Raw genomic sequence first — 24,952 nt, forward strand, 5'->3', positions numbered from 1 at the left:
TCGGTCATGATGTAACAGGAACTTATAAAGCGACAAAAGATGCCCTCACCCTCGTCTCGTCATGGTCTTTATCTGTAAAAAAGAAGAAATCATGTCAGTGTTTTTCCAGGAAGGAAATGACAGAGGTTAACCACCAGCTGCAGCTGTCTTGGATTGCATTAAAATGACTTTCCTACGAGAGATTTCTGGCCTGCAGATTTTGCAGATGCACGAGACAAATTGTCCAAGGACACCACAAAAAGGCAGCGGAAACCTCCAGAACAATAACACAAAGGCCCAGGGAGGACATTGTGTCCGAAGTAGCACCGATTAAGTGATTTGGATTTGACACTAACCGACAACCATGTGATGGTCAGTTATTAAACACTTGATCTGATATTCTGGATCCGCGCTGTGTGAGTTTGATTATTATCATCCGACTTTCAAGGCGACCGAACCAGGAAGACTTTGAAAACTCCACCACATTTAACTCACCAATTAAAGCTCAGAGGAGGCAAACTCTGCTGTCCTGCGGCTTTTTAAAAGCCACACCAGCTGATCAATAACTCTCCACGATCTATCAAACACAGCTTTTAACCCGCTAATGTCAGCAAACTTTAACGCTGCTTTGCTGGAAAAAAAAAAGAAGAAAAGAAGACCAGTCGGTGCACCAGCTCGAAAACAGCCCAGTGTGCAAACTCAGCAACATAAATAACAATTAACAAACTACTTTAAGTGAATCACGTGGCGACACTGCAACGTATGACGGCTGCAGGAAAACGGTCAGACCTTCAAATACATCACAAAGAGCTCCAATAAGCCAATTTATATACTAATTTGTGCAGTTTACCAAACGAGTTGGCGCTGGCGCCAATCAATGTGCATTGACTACACATTGTGCATGTGTACAAATATTCCCAGCCCTCCACCATTTAGCTTATTTCAGTGACACGTTTTATTTAAGGTCTATTTACATGTTTATTGTTTTAAAAGACATTTGAAAATAGCATAAAAGTTATATGAAGTTCTGTCGTCTTTTTTCTTTTAAATGTATTTTAAATGTTCCGGTCTTTCTACGGTAGGCGGGGCTACATGTCAGGACAGCCAATAGGAGAGAGAGTTGAGTTGACCTTGTGCTCCGGGAGCAGGATGTAAACAAAGCTTCTTCTTTTTTCTAACTTTATCAACAACGCAGTGACATACAAGGCAGACAACTGGGATATTTAGAGGGGAAAAAAACAAACACAAAACACAAAATAAACTAAAAGTGTATGAATGCAAAGAAAAGATAACAACATTTAAATCAAAAAATTAGAACGATCAGTACATTTATAACTCGGATTAATTAAATAACCAATATTACAAATATACAAATTGGAAATAATCTATCAAAGTTGTCAACAATGCTTTTCATTAAAACATAAAATCACAAAGCTGTCTCACTTGTAAACAGCCTTACTTAAATAGAACAACAACAACATAGGCCACATGCTGGTTATTTATTTAGCCTACTTTCCTGTGGAGACCTTTTTACAGAGAGGACACACGGTTACAAAATGAACCTAAACAAGTTTATAAATTAATGATTAATTTAACTGAGTTTGTTTTTTATAATTGTATTCATTTGTTTCAAATGAGACAGAAAACAAACTTGTCAAAAGCCCAATTAGTTTTCTTTGGATGTAAATCGGATACAAATAATCCTATATAAGCGCTCATCAATTACTACCGTGTGAATCCATACATGTTTATTATAGCCATAGTTCATAGTTCTCATTACAACCTTAAAGTTTTGTTCTCTTCCTTGGTGTAACCCCGCCTCTGTTTTGATTTCACCCTTTATTATTTTATGCTCTCTTTGCTTCAGTCTTAACTTTCTATAATTTTATTGACCTTTGACTGTATCTTGGTGTTCTACATGTAAAGCACATGGAGTGGCAATCATTGCATGAAATATGCTATACAAATAAATGTATTACTATTGATAGTATTATTATGTATATGAGCAAGAAATCAGTGACAAAGCCTTGAAGTCTTTGCTTCTCTTTATGACGCAACATGTGGGAGGTTTTGTCAGTCAAATATCATGGATGAAAAAAGGAAACCACTTTGTGCAAACAGGCTCAGTAGATTTGAGTTCAACTTTTGAGAGGGTTTGAGTTACAGCTCTAAGACAAGAGAATATATTTTCCCTCTTTCTGTCAACAACATGAAGGTGGTGAAATACATCTTAATGGTGCAGCTGAGCTGTCTTTGTCAAGGTAATGTTTGCAGTTTTATACATTTTAAAACTTTATTTTCACAAGCTGATCTGAACTTAGGCTGTATTAATGTAAACTGTAAATAAGACCTTTACATATTTGATTTATATTACATGTCATTACCAAAAGTTTAGGCTATTTTTCACATTTTATTTGAGGCACTCTCTCAAACAATAAAAAGGTGTACAGTAATTGTCAGTAAAGTAATGTTTTCTAGTTACTGTATTTAACTGGTTTTTTTGGACACTATTTATCGTAAGACAAATGCCAGTGTATTAAGGATGAATACTCCAGTAGCTTACTTAAGCAATGTTAAAGCCTCGTGTGGTTGAGTTATACAAACTCTCTTCGCTTTCTCTTCATGGGTGCATCGTTTTCACTTGATAAGCCCTTTTCCTTGTAATAATTTTTAAAGACTGAAATTACAGAGAAATAAACAGGACTGGTTTCAAGATGAAGGGTATCTTATAATGATTTGCATGTAATCTACTTTTTTAATCTTATTTCAAAATTTTTAAGCTTTGTTTTTTACACCTAATGTTTCATCGTTCACTCGACTCTTCTGGCACAACCTTACAAACAACTTCCTGGTTGTTTTTGAACCATTTTAAATCTTTTTATTTGGGCACTTGAGTGGGGAAACATAAGGTTAGTTTTCAAGGTTGACAGAAGGACTTCTCATACCATCATGGGTGTGATGGCTCAACCACATCACATGGCTTCCTTAAAACCATAATGTGAAGCGTGGTCAAGTCCCGTAATGAATGTTTTAGATGTGGTCTACTGGTGAGAAGCCTCTAAAGGACTGGATCAGTCTGATGCTTATTCTGTTCCTGACAGTGAAAGTAAAAAGTACTTTTTCCTTCTTCATTTTAGCTTTTCAAAACTCATCCACTCAAACAGACCCAGCTGATGTCCATGTGAGAGCAGAGGCAAACAATACCAAGCTACAGGAGAAGTTCAGCAGTAAGTGAGATGTTAAATTAATCTTACACACACGTATACAAACACACAATTAAAGCAGAGTTTTATACACTTTTATTTTGGTCTAGGCTAGGTTAGGATAAGCTCCATGTAGTTGCTGTCTGAATATTCTCACTGTGACTGTCACAGGATGTGGGGGTGACCTGCTTAGAAACACATATTGGGTGAATTTTGCAGGTGCATATTAAACTGAGATAGCACAGCTCTCTCCCACGCAGACCCCGCCTTGCTCTGCAAGAAAACTTTCATGCTTTCGGTATCTGTGTGGCTTCGAGCACAGTTGCATCCTCAACAAGGTTTTGTCCCAGACACATTTCATTCTGGTAAACTCGACCTCAGAATTACAATATTGGAATGTGGTTATCAGAATATAATGGCAATTTCTTCTGTATTTTCAATTTTTTTTTTTATGGAAACACTTGTCTTCATTTTCCTCTGTTTTTCTGTGCACCTTTCAGAAGATTATTTTCATGGTGTTGTTTACAGTAGAGCTACAAAGAGGAAACGTGGGGGAAGGAGGGTTGTGACCTGCAACAAAGGCGTAGGATGTGCATGATAAACAGAAAACCACCTAATACAATAGAATGTGGTAAATGTCTGGAAGTTAAAAGTCACATCTGAGACCATTTCATGGCAAACAATATAGTAGACAGAAAATAGTTTGATTACCAGGTTAAGTCACACAGTGTTGTTTAGTAAATGGGCAGAAAATACCTCACAATAGGAAAACAACTCCAACAGAACATATACAAAGGCATAAGAGAATGTGACAGATAGGGAAACCAGGCAAGACAGTCAATTAAAACAATTGTGTCATGTGCTGTGGAGTTGTTGCAATTGCATACACAAAAATAACACTGACGCCAAAAGAAGGAGGAGAAAGAGTGAACACATCGGCCAGCTTTTAAAGTCTGAAAGGTGAATGACATCAACTGACGGCCCCCTCATGTCGGACCATTTGCAATCCAAGACCATTCATATTCACCATTTTATAACATGTTATTTAAAAAAAAAAAAAAAAAATGTAATAAGCTTCTGAAAGACGATGTTAAATTATTGTTGTCAGTAAAAGAAAAAGAAAAGCTTGTAATGGAAGCTCCTATTTTTGCATGGACAAAGAAACACACTGTAACCTGAAGCACAATTTATTATTATTATTATTATTATTATCCTCACAAAATATTATGAATTTATTGGTTATTTCAAACAAAATATTTCCTTTGTGGCCTGATTCTAAAAGTTCTCATATTTAAAAGGAAAGAAATTAGACATAGTCTGAAAGGTGCCAGTGAGACAACGCTCAGATATACCAGGTGAGTTTTACAGGAATCCTCATCACCTGAAAACACTTCGTTTCTGATTGTCCTCAGGTGACCCTTATGTTCACCACCTTGGCGGTAAATGCAGCTGGACTCTCCGGATGCCTGGAAACGGGAGCAGTAACGTGGTGGCTCTGACGTCCCACTCTGCTGATATGTTGGCTGAACAGATCTGTCAGGATCTCGGCTGTGGCAGCGTCTATGATGTGACTAAAACCAGCTCACCTCCCAACACCAGCTGCTATCATCACTGTTTGTACCAGGATGGACGCCTGCAGAACTGCTCACAGAGTGTGGGCAATAACTGCGCTGTGATCAGTGCAACCCTTTGTGGTGAGGCTTTTCTCCAATGTCTGACACAAAAATATGTTTATAAAGTATTAAAATGGAATTAATTAAGTTTTTACAAAAAGTCATAAGCTGTAATATTTTAACCATTTATCAATTTACAATGTTTTAAACAAAACCTAAAGTAACATTGATTTAAAAATTCTGCTCTTTTTATTGAGCGTTTTCCATAAAATGAACTTCCAACTCAATGCTACATATCACAGTCTCTTTTTCTTTTCTTCTTTGTGCAGCTCCCCAAAGTGAACTCATTTAATTTCTAACATTTAAATAGTCGTGTACAACTTTAAATCCAATATCGACACCTTGAGATTGTTCATCAGAAAGGTGATCAATGCCGTCAGATACGGTTTTCTAATGGTTTTCAATCTTTTGATTTTATGATGATCAAATAAGCTTTCGTGAAACATTTTTCCAGGCTAACTGTGACCTTTATAAACAGCGTTATTATGTCGTTTTCAGGCCACCAGGCTGTGCAGCTGGCAGGAGGCTCGGACCGGTGTGCCGGACGGGTGGAGTTATGGAGAAATGGGGAATGGGGCACCGTGTGCGACGACCAGTGGGACCTGAGGGACGCCGACGTGGTTTGCGCCCAGCTGGGCTGCGGTTACGCCCTCAACGTGACGGGTCAGGCCGGCTCCTTCCCCCCGGGCAGAGGCCCCATCCACCTGGACGACCTGAACTGTACGGGCAGAGAGGAGAACCTGTGGGCCTGTCCGGGTACACAGGACGAGCCCGACTGTGGACACAAAGAGGACGCCGGTGTCGTGTGCTCAGGTCACAGTCTAATTCAAAACTTGTACTCATGCATCCATAAAAAAAAACAGAAAATTATTTTAAACACGGAGTGAATTAACAAAATTAAAAAGTTGGACATGAGACTTCATTCTTGATTCTTAATGTAAAGTCATAATAATTCAAAAATCACAAAAATCATTGTTCAGGTGGAAGAAACCATTTCTTACATGTGGAAAAATTCAACTTGCTAAATAAATTCATTTATTTTTGTTTGTCAAATATATATCATCTAAAAATATGAAATGCCCATGAAATACCAACAGCCACCTGTAAGTGTTCTTAAAATTACCACAGAAGAAATGTCAAGGCACCTTGTGGTGATTTTATCACAAGTAAGTGGTTGAATCTAAAACCTCCTCACGGCTCACAGGGGAATATTTGACTCCTATTAATCTATTGCAGAAAATGTTAATGTTATTTTCCTCTGTGTGTCTCTGTGCAGAGATGAAAGCCGTCAGACTGAACGGAGGTCTGGACCGCTGCTCTGGTAAGGTGGAGATCCACCGCAACGGCAGCTGGGGGACGGTGTGCGATAACTGCTGGAATAAAGCCATGGCCTCCATGGTGTGCTCCATGCTGCAGTGCGGAGCAGAACCCAAGAATTTCAGCCGGTTTGTTCCTTCGTTAACCCACAACACCGCGGGTCTGTATTTCTACGCATGCAATCCAAACGTGCAGAGTCTGTGGAAGTGCAAAGAGATCATCAACCACCCGCATCTGTGCTTGACCTCAAAAGCATCTGGTGTCATCTGTAACGGTGAGTGTCACAGTTTTTGTATTTGTGGTCGTTCATAAAGTTTTGGCTTTGTACAAGGCAACAATTAATAATTTGGATTGAAATGTTGTATTGATCATATTTAGGGCTCGAGCACCCTATTGTTATTCAAGTGATTATTATGATTCTCCGTAAACAACAGAATTTTTGGAGGCTTTATCATATTCAAAAACTCATGAAAGTTGGTACACCCCTCTCTCCCGGCGAAAAATTTTGTATTTTAGTGGAGTCGCGAGTGGGCGTGGCCAAATGGCTCACTAGCGCACCCTAAAGAGATGCCCCGGCGGCTACATTTACCTAGATGCACAAAATTCAGTGGACATGTGTATCACACCGGGATGTACAAAAAAGTTCCAACACACCATTATGTCAACTGAACAGGAAGTCCACCATTTTGAATTTACTCGCCATTTTTGGCGATTCACACATGTACTTTAACAACCTCCTCCTACAGATTTTGTCGGACCGACTTGAAATTTAGTCTGTGCACTCTTAACATGTTTGGAATTAAAAGTTATCAAAATAATTTGTTTTTGTCGATCGGTGGTTCCGTGGCGTGGTGGCCAAAAAGTGAGCAAAAGTCATGCTTTGGCATGTTGTTAAAAAAATGACCGGCATTTTCAAAGTCAAAATTTACATGATTTTTTTTCTTAAGTCATGACAAAGGTAGGGATCAATCCCCAAACCTTCTGTCTGAAAGGCAGCAGTGCTAACCACTGAAGTTAGATAGCATTGTGACAAATCTTTGGCTCACTGCAACCTATAACGCCACCGTCCATTTTATTTATTTTAATTTTTTTTTTGTCCTGCAGGTTCTCTCGGGCTTTCTGCAGCCACCACAGCCACAACTGTAACGACTGACGAAACAGCAGGTAAATATTTAAGATTGTATTTTATCAAATAATAATTGGTATTTAAAATATTACTTTCCTTATGAGTCTTGAATAAACTACCAGAAATTGATGTATCTGCTGTATAAATGGTGTATATTTTCTTCTCTGTTCCTCCCAGTAAGAGCCACAGTCGTCGCTGCTGCTGCTGACGGTTTGCTCTTCCCGCCTCCGGAGCTCCTCGCTGCCATCACTCTGTGTCTCATACTCCTCGTGCTCCTCATCACAAACACAGTGCTCTGCTGCCATTACAGAAAGCGACACGGTTGGTTCTCATCACGTCTTAACTGTGCTGTTCTCAGGAGTGTTAACATCTTTGCCCAGCTTTTTTCTAACTTGGGCAGACAACATTTTATTTTGAAAATATTATTTTATTTTATTATTTTAAGTCCACCTTTGGACTCAAACCAGCGACAGTGTCTTTGTGCCTTGAACCCCAGGGACTTCCTCAATTTAAAAGTTAACTCTAGACACTTTAAAAATGTTCATATGCATCAGCAGTCAAAGATCTCCCGCAGTAATTCTCTACATCGTGTTTTATCTGTGCACAGCTTATTTACTCCAGCAGACGCGCACCAACACACGACCGTCCTTTGAACATCATCAAAACAACTACAAAGACGCTGTCGATCTCGTCAAAGTCACCGCCAACCCGTCGCAGACTGATGGTCAGTGGACGAACACTTGAGCATCTTGTGTTTTTTTTCTGCCTTTTCTTTCTTTAAACCCCTGAAATATTTATTTATTTATTTACATGCACAATGGTGAGAAAGTTGCAATTTGTGCAGCATCTACAAAGCATCTCTTTTTTTTCTGCCTCCAAAAGCCGTCTCCGACCCCAGGTATCTGTGGACCCAGCTAAGTAGTGTTGATAGCACGTCAGTAGATACAGACTATGAGCAGTATGACCCCAACAATGACCCGTCTGCCTGTTTATCGACTTTTCGGAGTGAGCTACGTTCTTTTATTCTTCTTCTCTAATTGTGTTTAGTGTCTCTGTCTTTGCTGCTTTGTCTCAAAGCGTTTCTGCATTTTGCGGTTGAAGGTGCTCCACCGGGTGTGTGTGTGTGTGTGTGTGTGTGTGTTTGCAGTGTGTGTGTGTGTGTTGCAGATCAATGCTGTTTGCACTGAATGTTTGCAGGATTAAGATTTTGCATCATGTCTTTTCGTATCCAGATTCTCAGCGGTACAGAACTGACGTTAACTCTTTGATGAGGCCTTCAGGTCTTGATAGCCTCTTTGAAGAAGGTGAGTCACTGATAGTTTGCAAAGAATTCACAAAGACAAAGATGTTAGACTTTGCAGATCTTAAACACGCGCGCGCACACACACACACACACACACACACACACACACACACACACACACACACACACACACACACACACACACACACAAAACTTTAAACCTAATCTGAAACGTCAACAAAAAAATACAATATAAAACAAAGTACAACTGTACAAGAGATTATTTTAGTTGTCTGTTTTCTAATTATTCTTTATCTTTTAATTTGATGTTTTTTCCATCTAATTTTCAGGCCCTCATCACTCAAAGGAAGCGATGGCAGCCTTTACGAGCTGTAACAGTGGCCCCACAGATCCTCAGTATTCTAGAGTGTCAAAGATCTCTGTGGACTCGTTCGATACCTCCAGCACCTCCTCTGACGAATGCTACGAAAACGTAAACAACAGCTACGTCATTGCCACCCCCGGTCAGTCCAGCTCATTGCTCTTTTGATAGTCTGCATATAAGGAGTTTAGTGTACATGGGTAAATTGCTTGGGGACATCTTTTCCTAATACATTATGAATACTGCTCGGAGGTCTGCTCTTCTATAGATCTCCAAGCTGAGGGTTAAAGTGGATCAGGGGGAGGAATCGGGGGTGAAAGCAATCGAGAAAACGGCTTCCGTTGGTGTCATTTTACCGCATGTACTGGTGTTATGTGGAGCGTCACAATTTATCCTTTTGTAAAACAACACTTCTGTACCATCATTTTGAAAGCAGTGAAAATTAGCATCCAAAATATGATATGTAGCTGCACCCGGCTTCTTCTTTGAGAGCTCCACTCAGCAAGCTGATGGGATTTCTTTTCATTTGGTATGTGACGTATGAAACTGTCTGAATTTGTGCTTTTGTGACTGTCAGATTGTTACTGCAGCTCCGAAGTGGAAAAACTCAGTCATGACATTGACCATTTGGTCAGCTAGCGTATTAAAAAAAACAACACTTGAACAGTTAGTCAAGTTTAAAAACTTGACTTTCATTGGAAGGAGTATTTAGATGTGGCAATCTCACAAACTACAGATCCTGGACTGGGCCAGTCGTCTGCTGCGACCTTTGACCCCTCATTTTATTCACGTGATCAACTTTCTGGAGAAGCACCAAACCTGCAGAGTTCAGGTAAATTTCATAAAACCATCTTATGGAAAAGTAACACATCTACCATCTGCTGATGAACATTATTGTCTGATGATTAGATGATGACGACGGCCCCCTTTACTCGCCCGTGAGCCCCGACTAAAACCCTGTGAGGATAACTACGATGACATCCAACAGCTCCCTGGCAACCGGAGGAGGCAACGCCAGGTCACAGAGACTGAGAGTGACAGAGGAGAGTGTTTGAGAAAGGAAACGCGTACTGTGAGACTAAACTGCTGAGTAGACTGAGAAAACCCGGTAAACGTTAATTTGGTCAATTGTGGGCTAAAAGACGTATATTTCGGTTAAATCTAGACTTAAGATGGTTGAAAAGTCAAAGTTAAAGCATATAATCCTTGTTTCAACAGTATTTGATTGACTACAGATAATATTTGCAGGAGTTAAAACACTGAAATGCCTTTTGAAAGAAGAGTTTCAACCAAATGTGGCTGACGTTTGACCTTGAGTTTATCAAATTAATGTTTCCTGAGAACCACAATCGTATAAATTCAATGAACAGTTGTTGAGGCTTTGAAAGTTAATTGACTTTCTGCAGCTAATCCATCACAATGAAAGGGATAAATCGTTTTTTCCAGTGTAACCTTTAACTAGTAAATATTCACTGTGATGGATTAGCGATGTAAAGCAAGTTTCAAGTCTCTGCAAATTCATTTTTTGAGTGACGTGAAATCACTTTAAACCAAAAGGCAGGGAATCAAACGCAAACATTCAGCTAATGTATTAGAACAACTGTAACATATGTATGCTTTTAAACTGCAAAGCAGTTTTCTATAATAATAATTTTGTAGCCATATAATGTGCTAAAGTTTGCCACATTTCTTCCAGTGGCTATAAATACAATCAAACTATTTAGTTCAAAAATAATCTCTGATAACTGATGTGCACTGCATGGCCAAAAGTATGTGGACACACAAACATTTCACCCATATTGTTCGTCATTTAAACGATGGACATGATGTGCTTCTTTAACAGCTTCAGTAGGTCAGATACTCATGTTGAGCCATAAGGCAACGCTTTATTAGTTATAAAGCATATTTCATTACAAATAAACTCTGTTTTATATTCAAATGCATTTGAAAATAACCTCTCACTCATCTGCATTAGCCAGTGAAAATATACAAGTCTGTTGTTGGTCTAGTTTGCTGTTGGCACTCCAGTTTATCGCCAAGATGTTAGTTGAAGTTGGAGCTTCCTGCAGGCCAGTCAAACTGTTGCACACCAAACTGGAAAGCATTTCAGTGGAAACTAAAAGGTCCAGTCCAACCATAATAAACAACCCCAGACCAAACATACGCAAAACTATCTGTCCACATACTTTTGGCTAATAATGTGCACTTGTCTGCAACACATCTTCCTTTCGTACCAGGGTAATCAAACTACTGAGATCGACCACAAGGTGGCACTACAAGCTTGTAGGTGACTTCTAAGATTCACGTCCCTGAGAGTTGAGATGTCCTGTCATGTAAACTAAAGAAAAAAACAACAACTTGTTAAACCATAAAATGTTTGCCAAAGCGATGTTGTCCAGCTTGTAACCGTTTGTGACAAACACCTATCTGTGCCGAGCGATAGAGAAGTCAAAACAAAGGCACTGTGAAGGAGTCTGAGAGGGGAAACTCTGGCTCCTGATCAGGGGCCAACATAAACCGTCAGTGCGGTTTGAAACCAGACCTGGCACGGCTCTTCTTGGTCCATTACATCTGCAGCAGCTGCAGAGCATCAAGGCTTCCTACTGATCCAGAGTGATGCCTCGAATCAGAGGGATGTCTTGTTTTCAAGAAGTTAATATGACAAACTGCTTCAAGGCACTGTAAAACTTTTAATAGCGGGTGGTGAATTCGGGGATAAACATGGATTAGCTTCAGCTCAGCCGACGTGAGAAGTGGGAGTGATGATGCATTAGACTGATAACCAGCAGAAATGGTTGTTTTTCGACTGGAAAGTATTTGGCAAAGCAGAGGAGGAGGAGTGTGTGTTGGGGTGTGTGGGGAAGAGAGAGGATTTGGGGGGAGGGAGGGGGGCGAAGCTGAGGAGAAAAGGAGGTAGATGGAGAGGTCGGCAAAGATAAAACGTGTCTGGGAGAATCATATATTACTCTCAAATTTAGTCCAGAGCTCGCCATCGAGATAAACAGGCGAATTAACGACCAGATCTCCTTATGAAACTCAATCTCTTTCACATGCCGGAGAATTCGGCGCTTACACCAACCCGCACACCACTTAACAGAGATTCCATCTAAAAGTATGCAGTATGATATATCGCAGATCCTCCTCCAACAGTTTGCTTTTGTTTTATTCTGCTCTGAAGATTGATAAGTCAGAATCTTAGAATCTGTGGATTTATAGTCCCGATTAACATCAAGGGGAAAGAAATGTAGCACGCTAGTATTTTAAGTAGCTCGGAGTATTTGCCGGATTACAAGATCAACCCTCTGATTTTACTTTGTTCATTAAATCAGTTACACACAAAGGATTACGGCTCCATAAGTCCATAAGTTGCTTAAAGTGTTCCGACAACAGATCCTGGCCGAGTTTAAACTTTTGAACTCTGTGGTGCAGCAGGCCTGGAGACAACAGTACCTGCCTGCAAACGATACGGAGAACATGCCTGAAATTACAGCTGCAGCTCGTGTTGTGGGCTGTTTGCAGGTTTATTGTCCTCCAGTAAAATTTGATCTAAAGAATCCAGCAATAATGGGAGTCTGAACTAGTTTTTTTGGCTATTTGACATTTTTGTGGTAAAATATTCTAAAGTCAATCGTCACTAACTTTTTCCTGAGGTTTTAGCTTTCATACATGTTTTGTTCTTTTATGATGTTTGATGATTGTGTTTTTATATTTTTCTGCTAAAATAAATTAAACTTTTGAAAACATTGACATCAATAAATGGTACCTTAACTCTTTTTTCTTTTTTTTACCCTTTATAAAGTCACCGTGAATCTTGTGATGAATTTTCATCTAAAATGTGGATAGTTTGCATCCATGCATCATTAGTTTACTCCTGAGAAATAAAAGGAAGATGCATTTATAACTTGTTTTTTTTTTTTACTGAAAACAACCTTTTCTATTTCTGGATCGTTACAAAAAAATTCTTGAAGCGAGATTCCTTTACAACAACAATAAAAAGATCAACTCTGACATGTCAACTAGTGTTTTACTTCACTGTGACTTTGTAGAGTTTGCTCTTGACTTGGCCTCTGTGTTGGCACTGCTCTTTGATTGCCAGGGACATGTTGCAGGATGGACCGTAGCCAGTGAAATACAGTGAGGTCATCCGTTTAGATAGAGCCCCAGATGGTTACAGACGTGGGCGAAAAATCCACTTCAGCTCATTAATCAAAGCCTTTTTTCCTTTGGCCGAGCAGTGGCAGAGATTTATACTAAAGCCATTAAATTAACCAATATTCCCTTCTCTTGATTAGTCGCCCTCACAGCAAATCAGCCTGCAGTTTGGCTGTAAACGACATTACAGCCTGCTGAGCTGAAGCGTAGGTGCACTGGCGAGGCCCGGTAATAGTGTTGATTACTCGTCACTCATTAGGTTGCTTTCACTGCCGCTGCTAAGCCCTCATCAGAAGGTTTTTAGCTGAGTGGCCGGGCAGGGGCCCTGATCCAATTCACCTTTAAAGTTCAGTGGACCTGTCTGGGTTGCCACGGGTCAGCGCTTCACTCTCCGTGGTGTGCACTCCCAGAGAGGCCCTCATTACCTCATTTCCTGTTACTACTGTACCAGACAAGCATTTGAGCGGCGTGGTTTGGTTGTGTAAAGTTTGCGGTGTTTATCACAGTGGGAGTATGAAAACTAAGAATAAAACACTTGTTGAATTTAGGTGTTTGCTGCAGAAGAAATGTGAGACTCTGTCATGACTGGCTGTTACTACGATGGCCCTGAGGAGCCAAGACAAAGATACTGGGCAGAATATATTAAAAAAAAATTTAAAAAAAAAAAATCAAACAACTACTTATTACAGAGCACAGCACTTCTGATAATGAACCTCTTTTTTGATAAATATATAGTTCTTCTGCTGTATATCCTATGGCTGTGAATACACAACAAAATAAAAGAAATAACTTTGAGAAAACACTGCTAAATTAAGATCTTGCTTGATCTGATTGGGAACCTGAGAACATTATGCCCCGCCCACCTATAGTGGAAACCTGACTGCACCACAGGCCCGTCAATTAAATAGCACAAACATGCCTCTTTTTGAAGCCTATTATCTAATCAATGATGTGATTATTTTCAGATGGACCACCGGATAACTAATGAGAAGGAGTGCGTTTAGTGAATGACACCATAATGACTTGCAGAAACAATTTATTGACTTTGTATTTCACGAGAGAAGTTGAACAAGAGTCTATAGCGCATGAGCCTTTTTTGAAACCAACCCCTAGTGGCCCTCGGTGGTATTGCATTTTAACTCTTCACTTTTGGTTTGGGGTTAGGGATCCGTTTACTGACAAAGAAACAACCAATCCCCATTAAGTGTAGAGGAGAGCATGCAACCCTCCCGCTGATCCAATCTAGCAGTAACCGTTTAGCGAGGACCTGTTGTGCACGCTCTGCTCTTATTGGATAGTTGGAGCTAGATTGGATCTGATTATGATGTGAGGCAACAGACAGCAGCACTTTCCACGGTTTGAATATTACAAATTCTAGGACACATACTTTAACATATGTAGGGCATGAATAATATCCGACCTTATTAAAAGAGAAAGATTTGTCTTTTGCACTTCTTAAACCGTAATTCTTTTAGAAATGATGTCGGCTTGTGATGCTTCCTGTTTTAGTTCTAGATGTTTCCTGGTAACTGATTTACATGTTACTCTCTTTACTTGCTAAGACCCTTCTCACATCTGAATGCTTTAAACCTATTTGGTAAATCATTTGAACTCAACCAGTCGTTACTGAGAACTTTGGAAGGACTTTTTTTCAGTGGAGTTTTGTTGGTTTGTTTTTGTTGCATTTTGGCCCTCACAACCGCCGTACGTTTCGTTTCTCTCCCACACATTTATGAGTCTGTATACAGAAATGAATCCCGACTTGAAAGCCGTCCTGGCAGCGCAGCGTTTCGCTCATTAACCTTTTTTTTTCTCTTAGCACCTCGCTGCAGTTAACAGTCTGTGGCCTCTTCCCCACCAAGACACATTCATGTAGCTGCCAGTCAGGTCAACGCTGCAATTAAGCTGCTTTTAAACTTGTTCAGTGGTGCTTGGAGGCTGTAAAAATACTTCCGTTTGAGTGTCAATGGGAGCCTGTGATGGTTAACGCTGCATTCATGGGAGAATACATTGTGTCTAGTTAATGTAAGTAGTCTGGTCAGCGGGTCAAAGGGGCAACATGACTGGAGGAAACAAGGAGGTGCAGCGGTTTCCAGCTGGTTGGGAGAAACGCTGCCAGTTTCATCAGGCTGATTTCTCTCCTCTCCTTCACTTGTCCAACATCAAATTTCTCAAGCAACTAAGAATTTATGGACACATTTCCTTGTTTGTCTTCGACCAGATGGACTGGGTTTTATGAGTGTGCGGTGCATGTCAGACAGCGACCTCTCGCTCCGCGTACCAGTCAGTCAGGGCAGGTGTCATCAATCTTTGGTGTTCACTGAATGGCAGATTGGCTGCCATAAACCGGGCCTGATTGCAGTGTGCTGTTCCCAGTGGAAGGCGTTTTCAGTCCAAGGGAGGCATGGAAACAAAAATCTCGCAGATACAAACAGTGTGTGTGCGTGTGTGTGCGCGCGCCACACGGTAAAAGATGGCATACTGTACATGTTTGCACCAGAAACGCTTCACTTATTTGTTATTGGTGTCAATCAGAAAGGTCCTGTGATAATTTGTGATGCATTACACAACAAACGTTTCTCAGAAACTTTAACAGATGGATAAAATTAGAGAATAATGAAGGAAAACGGAAACATTATGAGCACTTGAAGTCCTCTCTCAGGACACGGAGGTCACGTCCTCTGTAGTTTTTACTGGGATTTGAAAACAAACACTTGGTGAATGTTTTATAGGCTGATTACAGAAGGGCTTTTTTTTGCTCTGTATATTTAAAATGGACTACTTTTAGCAGACAAAAAATAAATTAAAAAGAGTTGCCTTATTCATAGCAGTGTGGGCAAAATTTTAAAATAAATATTACAGAGAATTTTACTCTACATTTAACAGAATAAACACAACAAAGAATTTCAAAGTAGTAACTACAGAGTTTATTTTGGGTTTTGCAGTTGATTTGAAGGTTTCTAAAAATTCTGATTTATTATTGAAAATACTACAGATTGATGTTGAAAAGATTCATAACAATGTGCTTCACAAAAGGTCAAAGAAAAAAACAAAACAATGTATAACCCTGAATAGAAATAGGAAAATGTGATGACAACTTAAACTGAGTGCGCCAAAGTAAAAGCCAAAGTTTAGACTGAACTCTCATCGACGGTTCGCAGGTTTCACTCCACATCACCACTGCTTGATTAACAAGATAAATAAAAAGAATATAAAAGGTAGTTTGACGCATTGCTCAGAAACAATGAGCTGATGTCATTTGTTACTCTGTGAATTCGTGGCATTCAGTCAAAAGACCTCCAGCGTTCAGGCTGAATAAGAAAACTGTCGAGTCGAGTGGACGGAGAGCAGCTGTTTAAGTTCGGAGCTCTGCGGAGAAGTTTTTTCTTCTGCAGCAGTGTGGTGCTGTAAATGTACCAACCTGCTGCGGTTCAGACATGTGACACCAGACAGCAGCTTTTACAGCACTGACTGTATGTTTTTTTTAATCTTTAAATAGGGCTAGGTGAAACACAGGTTTTAAAAGTAGGAATGATGAGTAAAATAAGATGTTCTTGGTCATTGTTAACGGCAGACAGAGTGACCCGCTGAAGTAGAGCAGCTGATCCATGTTAGTGGGCAGGTATATACCTGCAGAGAGGCTGATTAAGGTGAATGAGGATCAGGTGTGCTGGCAGGTGAGCTTTGTAATCATGAACTGATGCACTACAGCTATGTGTTAGATTTGATTTTGTAGCCTATTCGTCTGTTTCTGATTTGTCTTTACAAGAATTTTACTGCTTGTAAGAACTTCATATTTTTCCACAGTCATCCCTGTCCTTTGTTTTTGGTCAATTAAAAAAAAAAAAAATCAGCAAATGGATGAATTTACACTTTATTCTTGCACATATATGACTCATGCTTTTTCTGTTTATTTTCTACAAATTTATTCTGTATGACTGTAGCAATTTTTTTATTTCCCAGGTAGGCAGCTGAATTGCAGTTAAGTGTTGGCAGTTGTAATGACTTAATTTCTGGTGACCAAATATTGACTTCATTTTGTCATCCTAAATTAAAAACCGAAACACATTTATTTGCTTTCCTATTCACTTGGCACAATTCTTCTTCTTCTTTTTCTTTCTTTCTTTTCTTGAGTTTAAAATGAGGAGGGACCAAATTTAATAAGGTGAGTGCTTTTTCACTTTAATGTCTCAAAAATGAAAATGACAGAAACAAACCAGAAAACGTGGCTCATGATTTAATCACAGTAAAAGCTCACTTGTTTGGTCTCGCTAAGCGCTTTGACTGTTTTGACAATTTCCATTTAAAACGGAGTAATGAAACACCGTGTGAATCCCAAAACTCTCCATATTTTCAAACTTTGTTGTGGTTAAACAGATTCTAAGAAAAAATTAAAAAGCCACACTAACGGTGTTGTTCTGTGCTTTTGTCTAGATTAAATAATTTTGACAAATGCTGAATGGATAGGAATGAAACTTGCCACACTTAATAGCCATAATTTTAATCCTGTTTAACTTTTGGTGTTGTTCCTTTAATAAATCCAGCTAATCGTGGAAATACAGCGCTGCTAAAAAAAATAAAAATAAAAAAGAGCCTGCTAGAAGCAGCTGGAGATTAAGTGACAGAAACCTCCCAAGCTAGAAAAGGAAGGAAAATATAGGAGAAAAGCAACAAGTTTTGCGTAACATAACGATTGTTTTTTTTCCAAAATTCTCAGAGGAATTATGTTCATGCTCAGTTTATGTCGATGGATTCTGTTTTTGGTTGATTTAAACTGGTAAGTTGAAACTTTTTTTTCTGTCAATTAACATGTTATTACCTTCTTTTCTGCTAAATGTGACGGCAAATTCACCTGTAAGTGAGCTAAGTGAGTGGGAAAGTGTCTTTGCGTTGTGTATTTCATGAGTTTTCGGTGTGTACAGTGAAAGTATTTGGATATATGTATTGGCAAGCTGACATTAGCCTTGTTAGTTAAACTGCTGCTGAATGCTGCCGCCATTACGGGGTGCGGCTCAAATTTCATTTACAGCTAACCTCTATTTAAGTGCAAGGTAATGTAAAACAGAAATATTTCATATCGCAATGTCACATGACACCAGGTTTTTTTGACCCCGGAGTCGAGATGGCGAGTCACCTGTAGGAGAAATCACCTTTGATGGACACTTCACCATCAAGGACAGATTCTCACATCTGAGACGCGGTCGGAGGAAAATCATATTAACTCAGTGTCTTCTGCAACACGCAGAGGAACTCACTTGGACTTTTGAAAAACCTAGAACTCCCGGTGTAGCCACTATAAAGTATTCCTACATGGCATAAGTAGAAAAAAAATTGGCCTTTTAAAATGTGTTTTTATAACCTGACGAGGGTTCGCATATGAAAACTTGGCATCCTGGCTTCCTCTGGCTCATTTATAATTAATCAATTGGCTCCGCTTCTTATTACTAATTTCCAATAAAGGAAAACCAAACACAAACACTATGAACACACTGATCTGTGTCAGCGAGGGTTACTGGCACCATTTCCCTAAATGCAGAGGAAAAACTGCAGGCAGCACATCAGGCAGCAGGTGAAGGCTCGCTGTGGGAATGAGTCATCTCTGTTGCCGTGGTTACACAGCATCGTCATTTGTTTGTGAGCCCCGGGCGAGGTAATTAATTACAGAGTCATTTTGGGACAGCTTTAACAAATCGTGTGCGTAAATGTGAACGGCAGGCGTTTGCGCCAACACAGCTCTCATTCAGTCAGGCTCTTCATGCAGAGGACGAATATTTCACCTTAGCTGGAACAAAGAGGGGTGTAGAAGTGAAGAAGGACAGCAAGAGTTGATGTCTTATTATCAACTGTACACAAAATTATCACATTGGCAAATATTTTACCTTGAAAACCACCCGATTTGAATGTTACCAGCTTATTAAATGGCCCGAATGTCATCATGACCGTAATTTTGCTTCAGACTGGGCAGACTGCACCTAGAATAGGCTGGAAGGTCACTTTAATCGTGACTTTTAGTGGTCGTATTAATGATGACGGGAGCAAAAGAGGAAGTCGGGTGAGGTATAAAGAGTTGGAGGGTCCATAACACAAGGAAGTCAAAATCGTATTAATGGGTCGAACACAATAAACACTGTTCGTGTCCTGTCTGAAAACAAAAGTCGGCATTATTTTACATGGGACTTTTACATATAAATGAACGTCTGTTGCATTTAAACCAAATGAGTTCACATAATGCAGATTGAAGCTATCGCCACCAGAAACGAAGGTCCCGTACCGGCCAGATGAATGAAAACAGAAACTGCAGAGCCAGAAACTTCTTCTGATTGACCTTGGCTGCCTTCCAGTTTAAGCCCTATGCTAATCTAAAGGGAATCAAATTATTAAATATTCTAGACTTTCCAAATATCTGACCGAATGGATTAAATGCTAAAAGTGAATCGAGCCATTTCACGGGGTTTGGAACACCTTTCACGTCATTTAGCATTTATCTGCTGTTTTACAGCCGCAACAGCAGCCACTGAGTGTGTTGCTTTCATGATGACAGTTTCTTCTTTCCTCCTCTTCTCTAACATACGATTAAAAACCAGCAGCGAATAATTCACATATTTGCTTTAAATACTAAAATACTAAAAAAAATAATAAAAAAAAAAAGACTAAATAAACGTAGCGGCAAGCATCCGATTGGTGGAGGTGACACGTTCAACTTGTGATCTCCACGGTTACGGGATGTGTGTTGTTCAGACTGAATGAGATCACTGCAAGACTGATAGCATGGCACGGTGATGGTGAGTGAGCTCGGCCAGCTTCAAGTCGAGGATCTGTGTGTCAGTGTGTGTGTGTGTGTGTGTGTGTGTGTGTGTGTGTGTGTGTGTGTGTGTGTGTGTGTGTGTGTGTGTGTCGGATCAGCCGCTCCGTGCCACCAGCTTAACCCCTGGATTCTCCACATTCCATCCCAAATTCAGGCGCAAGTCTCGCCGCTGGTCCGTTTAAGGTGATTGACGTTATTTGCTACCATTAGGCACTACTATGTAATTGACCTTTTGACCCCTCACAAGCGACCTGTTGAAACAGCTTTAAACCAGATCATCTAATCTCCATGGGAAAAGCCCTCAATCTAGATTTAGGGGTCTAAAAGCAATCAACACCTAAAGGTGAAGGAGGGGAGCCGGGGTCACTGCCACCGGAGCGCTCTGATCCAGTCGGGGGGGGGGGGATGATGATCATTTTGTTCAGTCACCGATGCCGCACAAACACACTTTATTAGAAAAACAACTCCTGCCTTCACCTCCGTAACGCGTGTACATTCTCTGTTGGGTTAAAAACTGTAATCATTACCTGGAATTTGTACCATAATTTACTCTTCAAGAACTTTGCATGAACAATTTGTCATTTCTTTTGTGCAAAAAGCACAAGTAAAGCATATTTGCCATTTGCCGAGGTAGCATCAATGCTAGCAAATACAACCTCTTTATTTTCATGTCGTACCAGCTGAGTCGGGAGGTGAACTTTAAATTTGGGCAATTTTGTGTTTGAATTAGGAAAAAGGAGGCGTACCTTGAGAAACATGTTAGAAATGTTTTTTTTTTATTGCGCAGCAGACTGAATATTTTTATTAAGATGGTTCTTATCTGTAAGTGTTAAAAAGATCACTGGGTAATTTCCTTTTTTTTTTTTAGAAAAGCAGATATTTTCTGTGCTGCTCTTTAACAGCATCAGAAAAAGAACATGTTACATTTATCTGAACAGTGTTTGTGTGTTTAATAAAATACCTGCCAATAGATTTCATAGAAAGATTTGTATTTAAATTTGTTATAGTTTTTCAGTTTAAAACTAAAAAAATAAGCAACAGGTTCTCAAACGGCGCAGCAGGTCGATTTGTAACGACTCCCAAAACAACAGAAATGAGCATTTGTAGCGCCCTCTACAGGACCGACATGTCGTCACAGCTAAACGACAGAATCGGTAATTTGACCATCGGAGGGTGTCGGCGATAGGCGTACGCTCCAACCTTTGTCGTCATGGTAACAATGACAAACCCGTAGTTAAACCGACGCAGTTTGGTTAAGTTTAAAAATTCGCGGTTTAAGGTGAGTTAGTTTATAACTAGTTAGTAACTTACATGACGTAGCCTACGTTAAATACATTACGTTAGAAGTTAGGATAAGTCAATGTCGACCTTCGGATTCATATCGGGACACAAACAGCGATCTCCCGGTCGAACATCCTGTGTTTGATCTGTCCGATCGTCAGCCTCCTCCTCCGCGGACGTCGTCAGTCTTTGTAGTACGACACCTGACTTCCTTCACTGCTCCTGTTGTAATTACTACGACTACACGAGGTCGTTTGGAAAACTTTCAACGATCGACCAGTGTTGTTGTGTCCGCGGAGAATCGGCTGAAACTTGACACCAACCGTCTGAAAAAGTCACATATTTTCATGAATGAAATATGCATAAAACAAAAAGGCCGGTAACTTTAAACTTTGCTTGCACTTTAGCAGGAATACCTACATTATTATTATTTTGTTTTAAAAAGACGCTCTTGTCTGTAAAAGGATGAAGTTTGATTCCTCATACCAGCACAGAAAGCAAAATTCTTCGAGAGGCCTCGACACGTTGCCGTTTTGGCTGCAGAGCCTCAGCGTGCGACTCCAGGCCACTTCTAAAATTCAGCTTTCGCTCCGCAGATGTGATCCCGTCTGACAGATTACAGGGATTAACCGAAGTTTGACAACAAGACATTGTTTTTAATTAATATTGAGCAAATTATCGAGCAAATCCACGACAAGCCGAATAAAAGATTTTAATTTTGTAGTTCTCTTTTAATGCTTTCTTTTTCTGCTTTGGCCTTTTTGAAATTCAGCTGCCGCTCACAGGCAGACCTTCGAGAAATGATCAGCTCATTGACAACCTTATCAAGGCCCGGAGAGCGAAGGACCTCGAGTAAACCTGCCTTATTAGATGAATGCACATGCGGTGGGAGGTCTTTTCTGACTGGGTGTTAATGCCTATAAACGCTGACCTCTCCCATGCCATGCGCCCCCCAAATCCAGATATGAAAAGTGGCTTACAGATCAAAACAGGCTTTCATCGCAGCGCTGGCACAGATAAAGGTAGAAACAATTCAACTATCATCAGTAAAACCACAGCAACAATGAAAATCACGTTATAAATACAGTAACGAATGCGGTTCCCGCTGCACGACAGGAAGCTACAGCATTCACTGTATTTATGGAGATAAAAAGCTCAAACATAACAGAAATTTGTCAATATAGTGTGATAGAATATGTTGGAAATAAAAACGTGGAAACTTAAGTACTTAAATATGTGCTTAAATAGGTCATTTTGGTTTGTCATTGACAGTCTCGTGTAGATTTTGCATTGAATTTGATACAGATGTACAAATAATACAAATATAAATTGAATGTAACAGAATATCTTTCTGGAAAGCAGCAAAACTTCTGATTCGTGTATAGTTTTGCTTCATGTTATGACACCGTTCAAATGAAAAATGTAAAAGAAACTATTATTATAAGGTTGCTGCTCTTGGTATTATGTGTCTTTACTGAACTATTTTGAACAACATCAAACAATAAACTTCAAGAGAGAAAAAACATATAATTCATGAATGTTTTGAATGCTCGTCCGCGGGGTTCCTTTGATGTACCAGTACGTTCATGAATTACTTTTTACTCTACATGTTCAAACAAACAGGGTCTGCAAAGAACTTGACGAGTAAATACACAACACTGTATTTATTGTTATGCAGCAGTGAAACGACCTTTTACATCTAAAGCTCATCGCATCACCTTCAAAGGGGCCTTAAAAAGTGGTTTGCCAGGAATTCCCAGTAATTTGCTGCCTGATTTATATTTCGAAGGAAGCCTGTTTTGTCTTTGCCACTCCACCACCGCGTGCACCTTTTGTTTAGTTTTGCTGTCCTGTAATTCTACAAATCAATTACTGTGAATGCTGTAATGTTGCATGTCAGTATTTGACTCATGCACTTCCTACCGCTGCTTTGAATGATCTTCGGAAATCACTGTTAGATACATTAGAGAACCAAAAACAAGAAACTTTTTAAGTGCAAACCGTCATTTAGCCTCTGCTCGTTTCCCGTCAGCACTCCTTCCACATTTTACTACTTCTTTGTTTTCGCTGCTGCATTTTTTTTTTTTTTTCCGTCTTTCCTGTGGAGATAAAACCCAGATCCAGCAGTTTATACAAAGTACAATGCTCCTCTATTACATCCATGACATGTGAAATATTTCCTCTTGAAGTTACCACACATTTCCTCAAACTGCTTAAAAGCCATAATTGGAAACAGACAGCTTGTGTACCTCCGAGTCACAGTAGCCCCGAAATACGTCTAAATCTTTATTATTATTATTTTTCTATCCAGGCGAATGATGGGCATTTTTCAGACTTTAATCAGACCTCTTTGGGAAACTATGAATTTGGTAAATGCTGATCGGAGGGATCTTTCACTTTTCACTTTAAATGTTTGTGTGTACTTCTGGAAGTATGCATGGGAAAGTGCCCCCGCTGCCAGCTCGGAGTGGACCTTCCCTGTGAATAAATGCATGAATTTATGACTGTGTGTGTGTGTGTGTGGCATAGCAGCGGGGCTTTTCCGTCCTGTCAATGGAAAACATTAGTGTCATGCCCCCACAGAAACCCTCCCGCCGCCCCCCCCCTCCTACCCTCCCCCCTTCGGCCCCTCTCCCCCCTCCTTGTTTAATTCAGTCCATCAACACTTCCTCCTTCAGCCTGTTAGTGTCACACTGCATTTCCTCTCCGGCCTCAACCAGACCGGCTCGCCACAATCGGCCCAGTTTTGGGTTTCCCTCAAACGGCAAAGGGCTTCAAAGTCAATAACTGCTTTTTTGATTTTTATTGACCCAAAGACTCACTACCCCCCCCCCCTCCACCGCCTCCTCTGCCCCAACGCCGCTCGCCCCCACATTTCTTTAAGGGGAATAAATTACAGTGAGGAGGCTTATTGTGTCGAGGGTTTGAAAGTGCTGTTATCTCGCTGATTGCACCTGCAACTCATTTAACAAGGTGTTAAAAAAAAAAAAAAAAAAAAAAGAGTCCGGCACCTCAGAGGATCCCTCAATGTCTGATTTTCAGAACGAGAGTCAGACGAAGACGAAAAACTGAAGCAAACGGAATTCAATTTAACGTTTTTCTTTTCATTGACAAAACACATTTATTCTGTTTTTTTTGTACATTTCTAAGAAAAAAATAGACCTTAAAGTTTCACTCTTGACATTGAAAAAAGTTAAAGAACTTTCATTTACTTGGTTTTAACTTTTAATGGGTGGAGTTTGCTCAGAGATGTTATTTTAATCATGTAAAGTTGATCTAGAACTTAATGAAATCATTTTATTTTTATTCCTCCACATTTATATTCTGACTTCAGTTACTTTGCAGATATTCATGCAGCTCGAGATAAAATCAAAATATTCTTCAGTAAAAATCTATTCATCTCCAAAGGAACAACTTTTCCGGAGCACTGAAAAGAAAAAACGGTCAGTTTTTTTTACGGGTTTAGTCTGAATTTCAAACTTTTTTTTCTGCCATATGATTTTTCTGTCTTTGCAGTTTCTAACCAACCTGAAAAATCAAACACGTGATGAATTATTAACTTTCTACTTTGATGAGATTTTAGAGTTGTTCGTATTGCTGGTTTTGACTGGCTATATTTAGCAAAGTCTTTGTCCTCTGGGGGGCAGAGTGAGTCCTAAAGCAAGTCGATGCACTGATCATTTACAATCACTGAACTGGAGTCATGTTGTTTGGACTTAAAATTTCATCTTATTTATTGTTGTTTGTGTGTTTTACAGTGTATTTGTTTGTTTCTTTAGAGTTTGACTCCT

General features: G+C 39.8%; 1 protein-coding gene across 1 annotated transcript; it reads left to right on the forward strand.

Moving 5' to 3' along the window:
* Positions 1-2,127: 2,127 nt before the first annotated feature.
* Positions 2,128-11,767, forward strand: LOC138631671 (T-cell differentiation antigen CD6-like). The gene is made up of 13 exons (XM_069716762.1): positions 2,128-2,240; positions 3,117-3,206; positions 4,595-4,876; positions 5,354-5,668; positions 6,132-6,446; positions 7,277-7,336; positions 7,476-7,619; positions 7,906-8,022; positions 8,181-8,303; positions 8,531-8,602; positions 8,892-9,065; positions 9,660-9,755; positions 9,833-11,767. The coding sequence occupies exons 1-13, from the start codon at positions 2,189-2,191 to the stop codon at positions 9,874-9,876; spliced, it is 1,884 nt and encodes a 627-aa protein (XP_069572863.1). The 5' UTR covers positions 2,128-2,188; the 3' UTR covers positions 9,877-11,767.
* The last annotated feature ends 13,185 nt before the right edge of the window (positions 11,768-24,952 follow it).

This window comes from Brachyistius frenatus, unplaced genomic scaffold (genome assembly GCF_029030835.1).
Source record: "Brachyistius frenatus isolate BFR_SWC_R1_liver_20210118 unplaced genomic scaffold, ASM2903083v1 Contig_162, whole genome shotgun sequence".
Classification (NCBI taxonomy): Eukaryota; Metazoa; Chordata; class Actinopteri; family Embiotocidae; genus Brachyistius; species Brachyistius frenatus.

What these genes read in the sequence shown, in the direction of transcription:
- LOC138631671 (XM_069716762.1), top strand. Translation starts at nt 2,189, where the DNA reads ATGAAGGTGGTGAAATACATCTTAATGGTGCAGCTGAGCTGTCTTTGT. An exon ending in AACGACTGACGAAACAGCAG is followed by an intron (nt 7,337 to 7,475) that starts GTAAATATTTAA and finishes TGTTCCTCCCAG; the next exon opens with TAAGAGCCACAGTCGTCGCT. An exon ending in CTGTTTATCGACTTTTCGGA is followed by an intron (nt 8,304 to 8,530) that starts GTGAGCTACGTT and finishes TTTCGTATCCAG; the next exon opens with ATTCTCAGCGGTACAGAACT.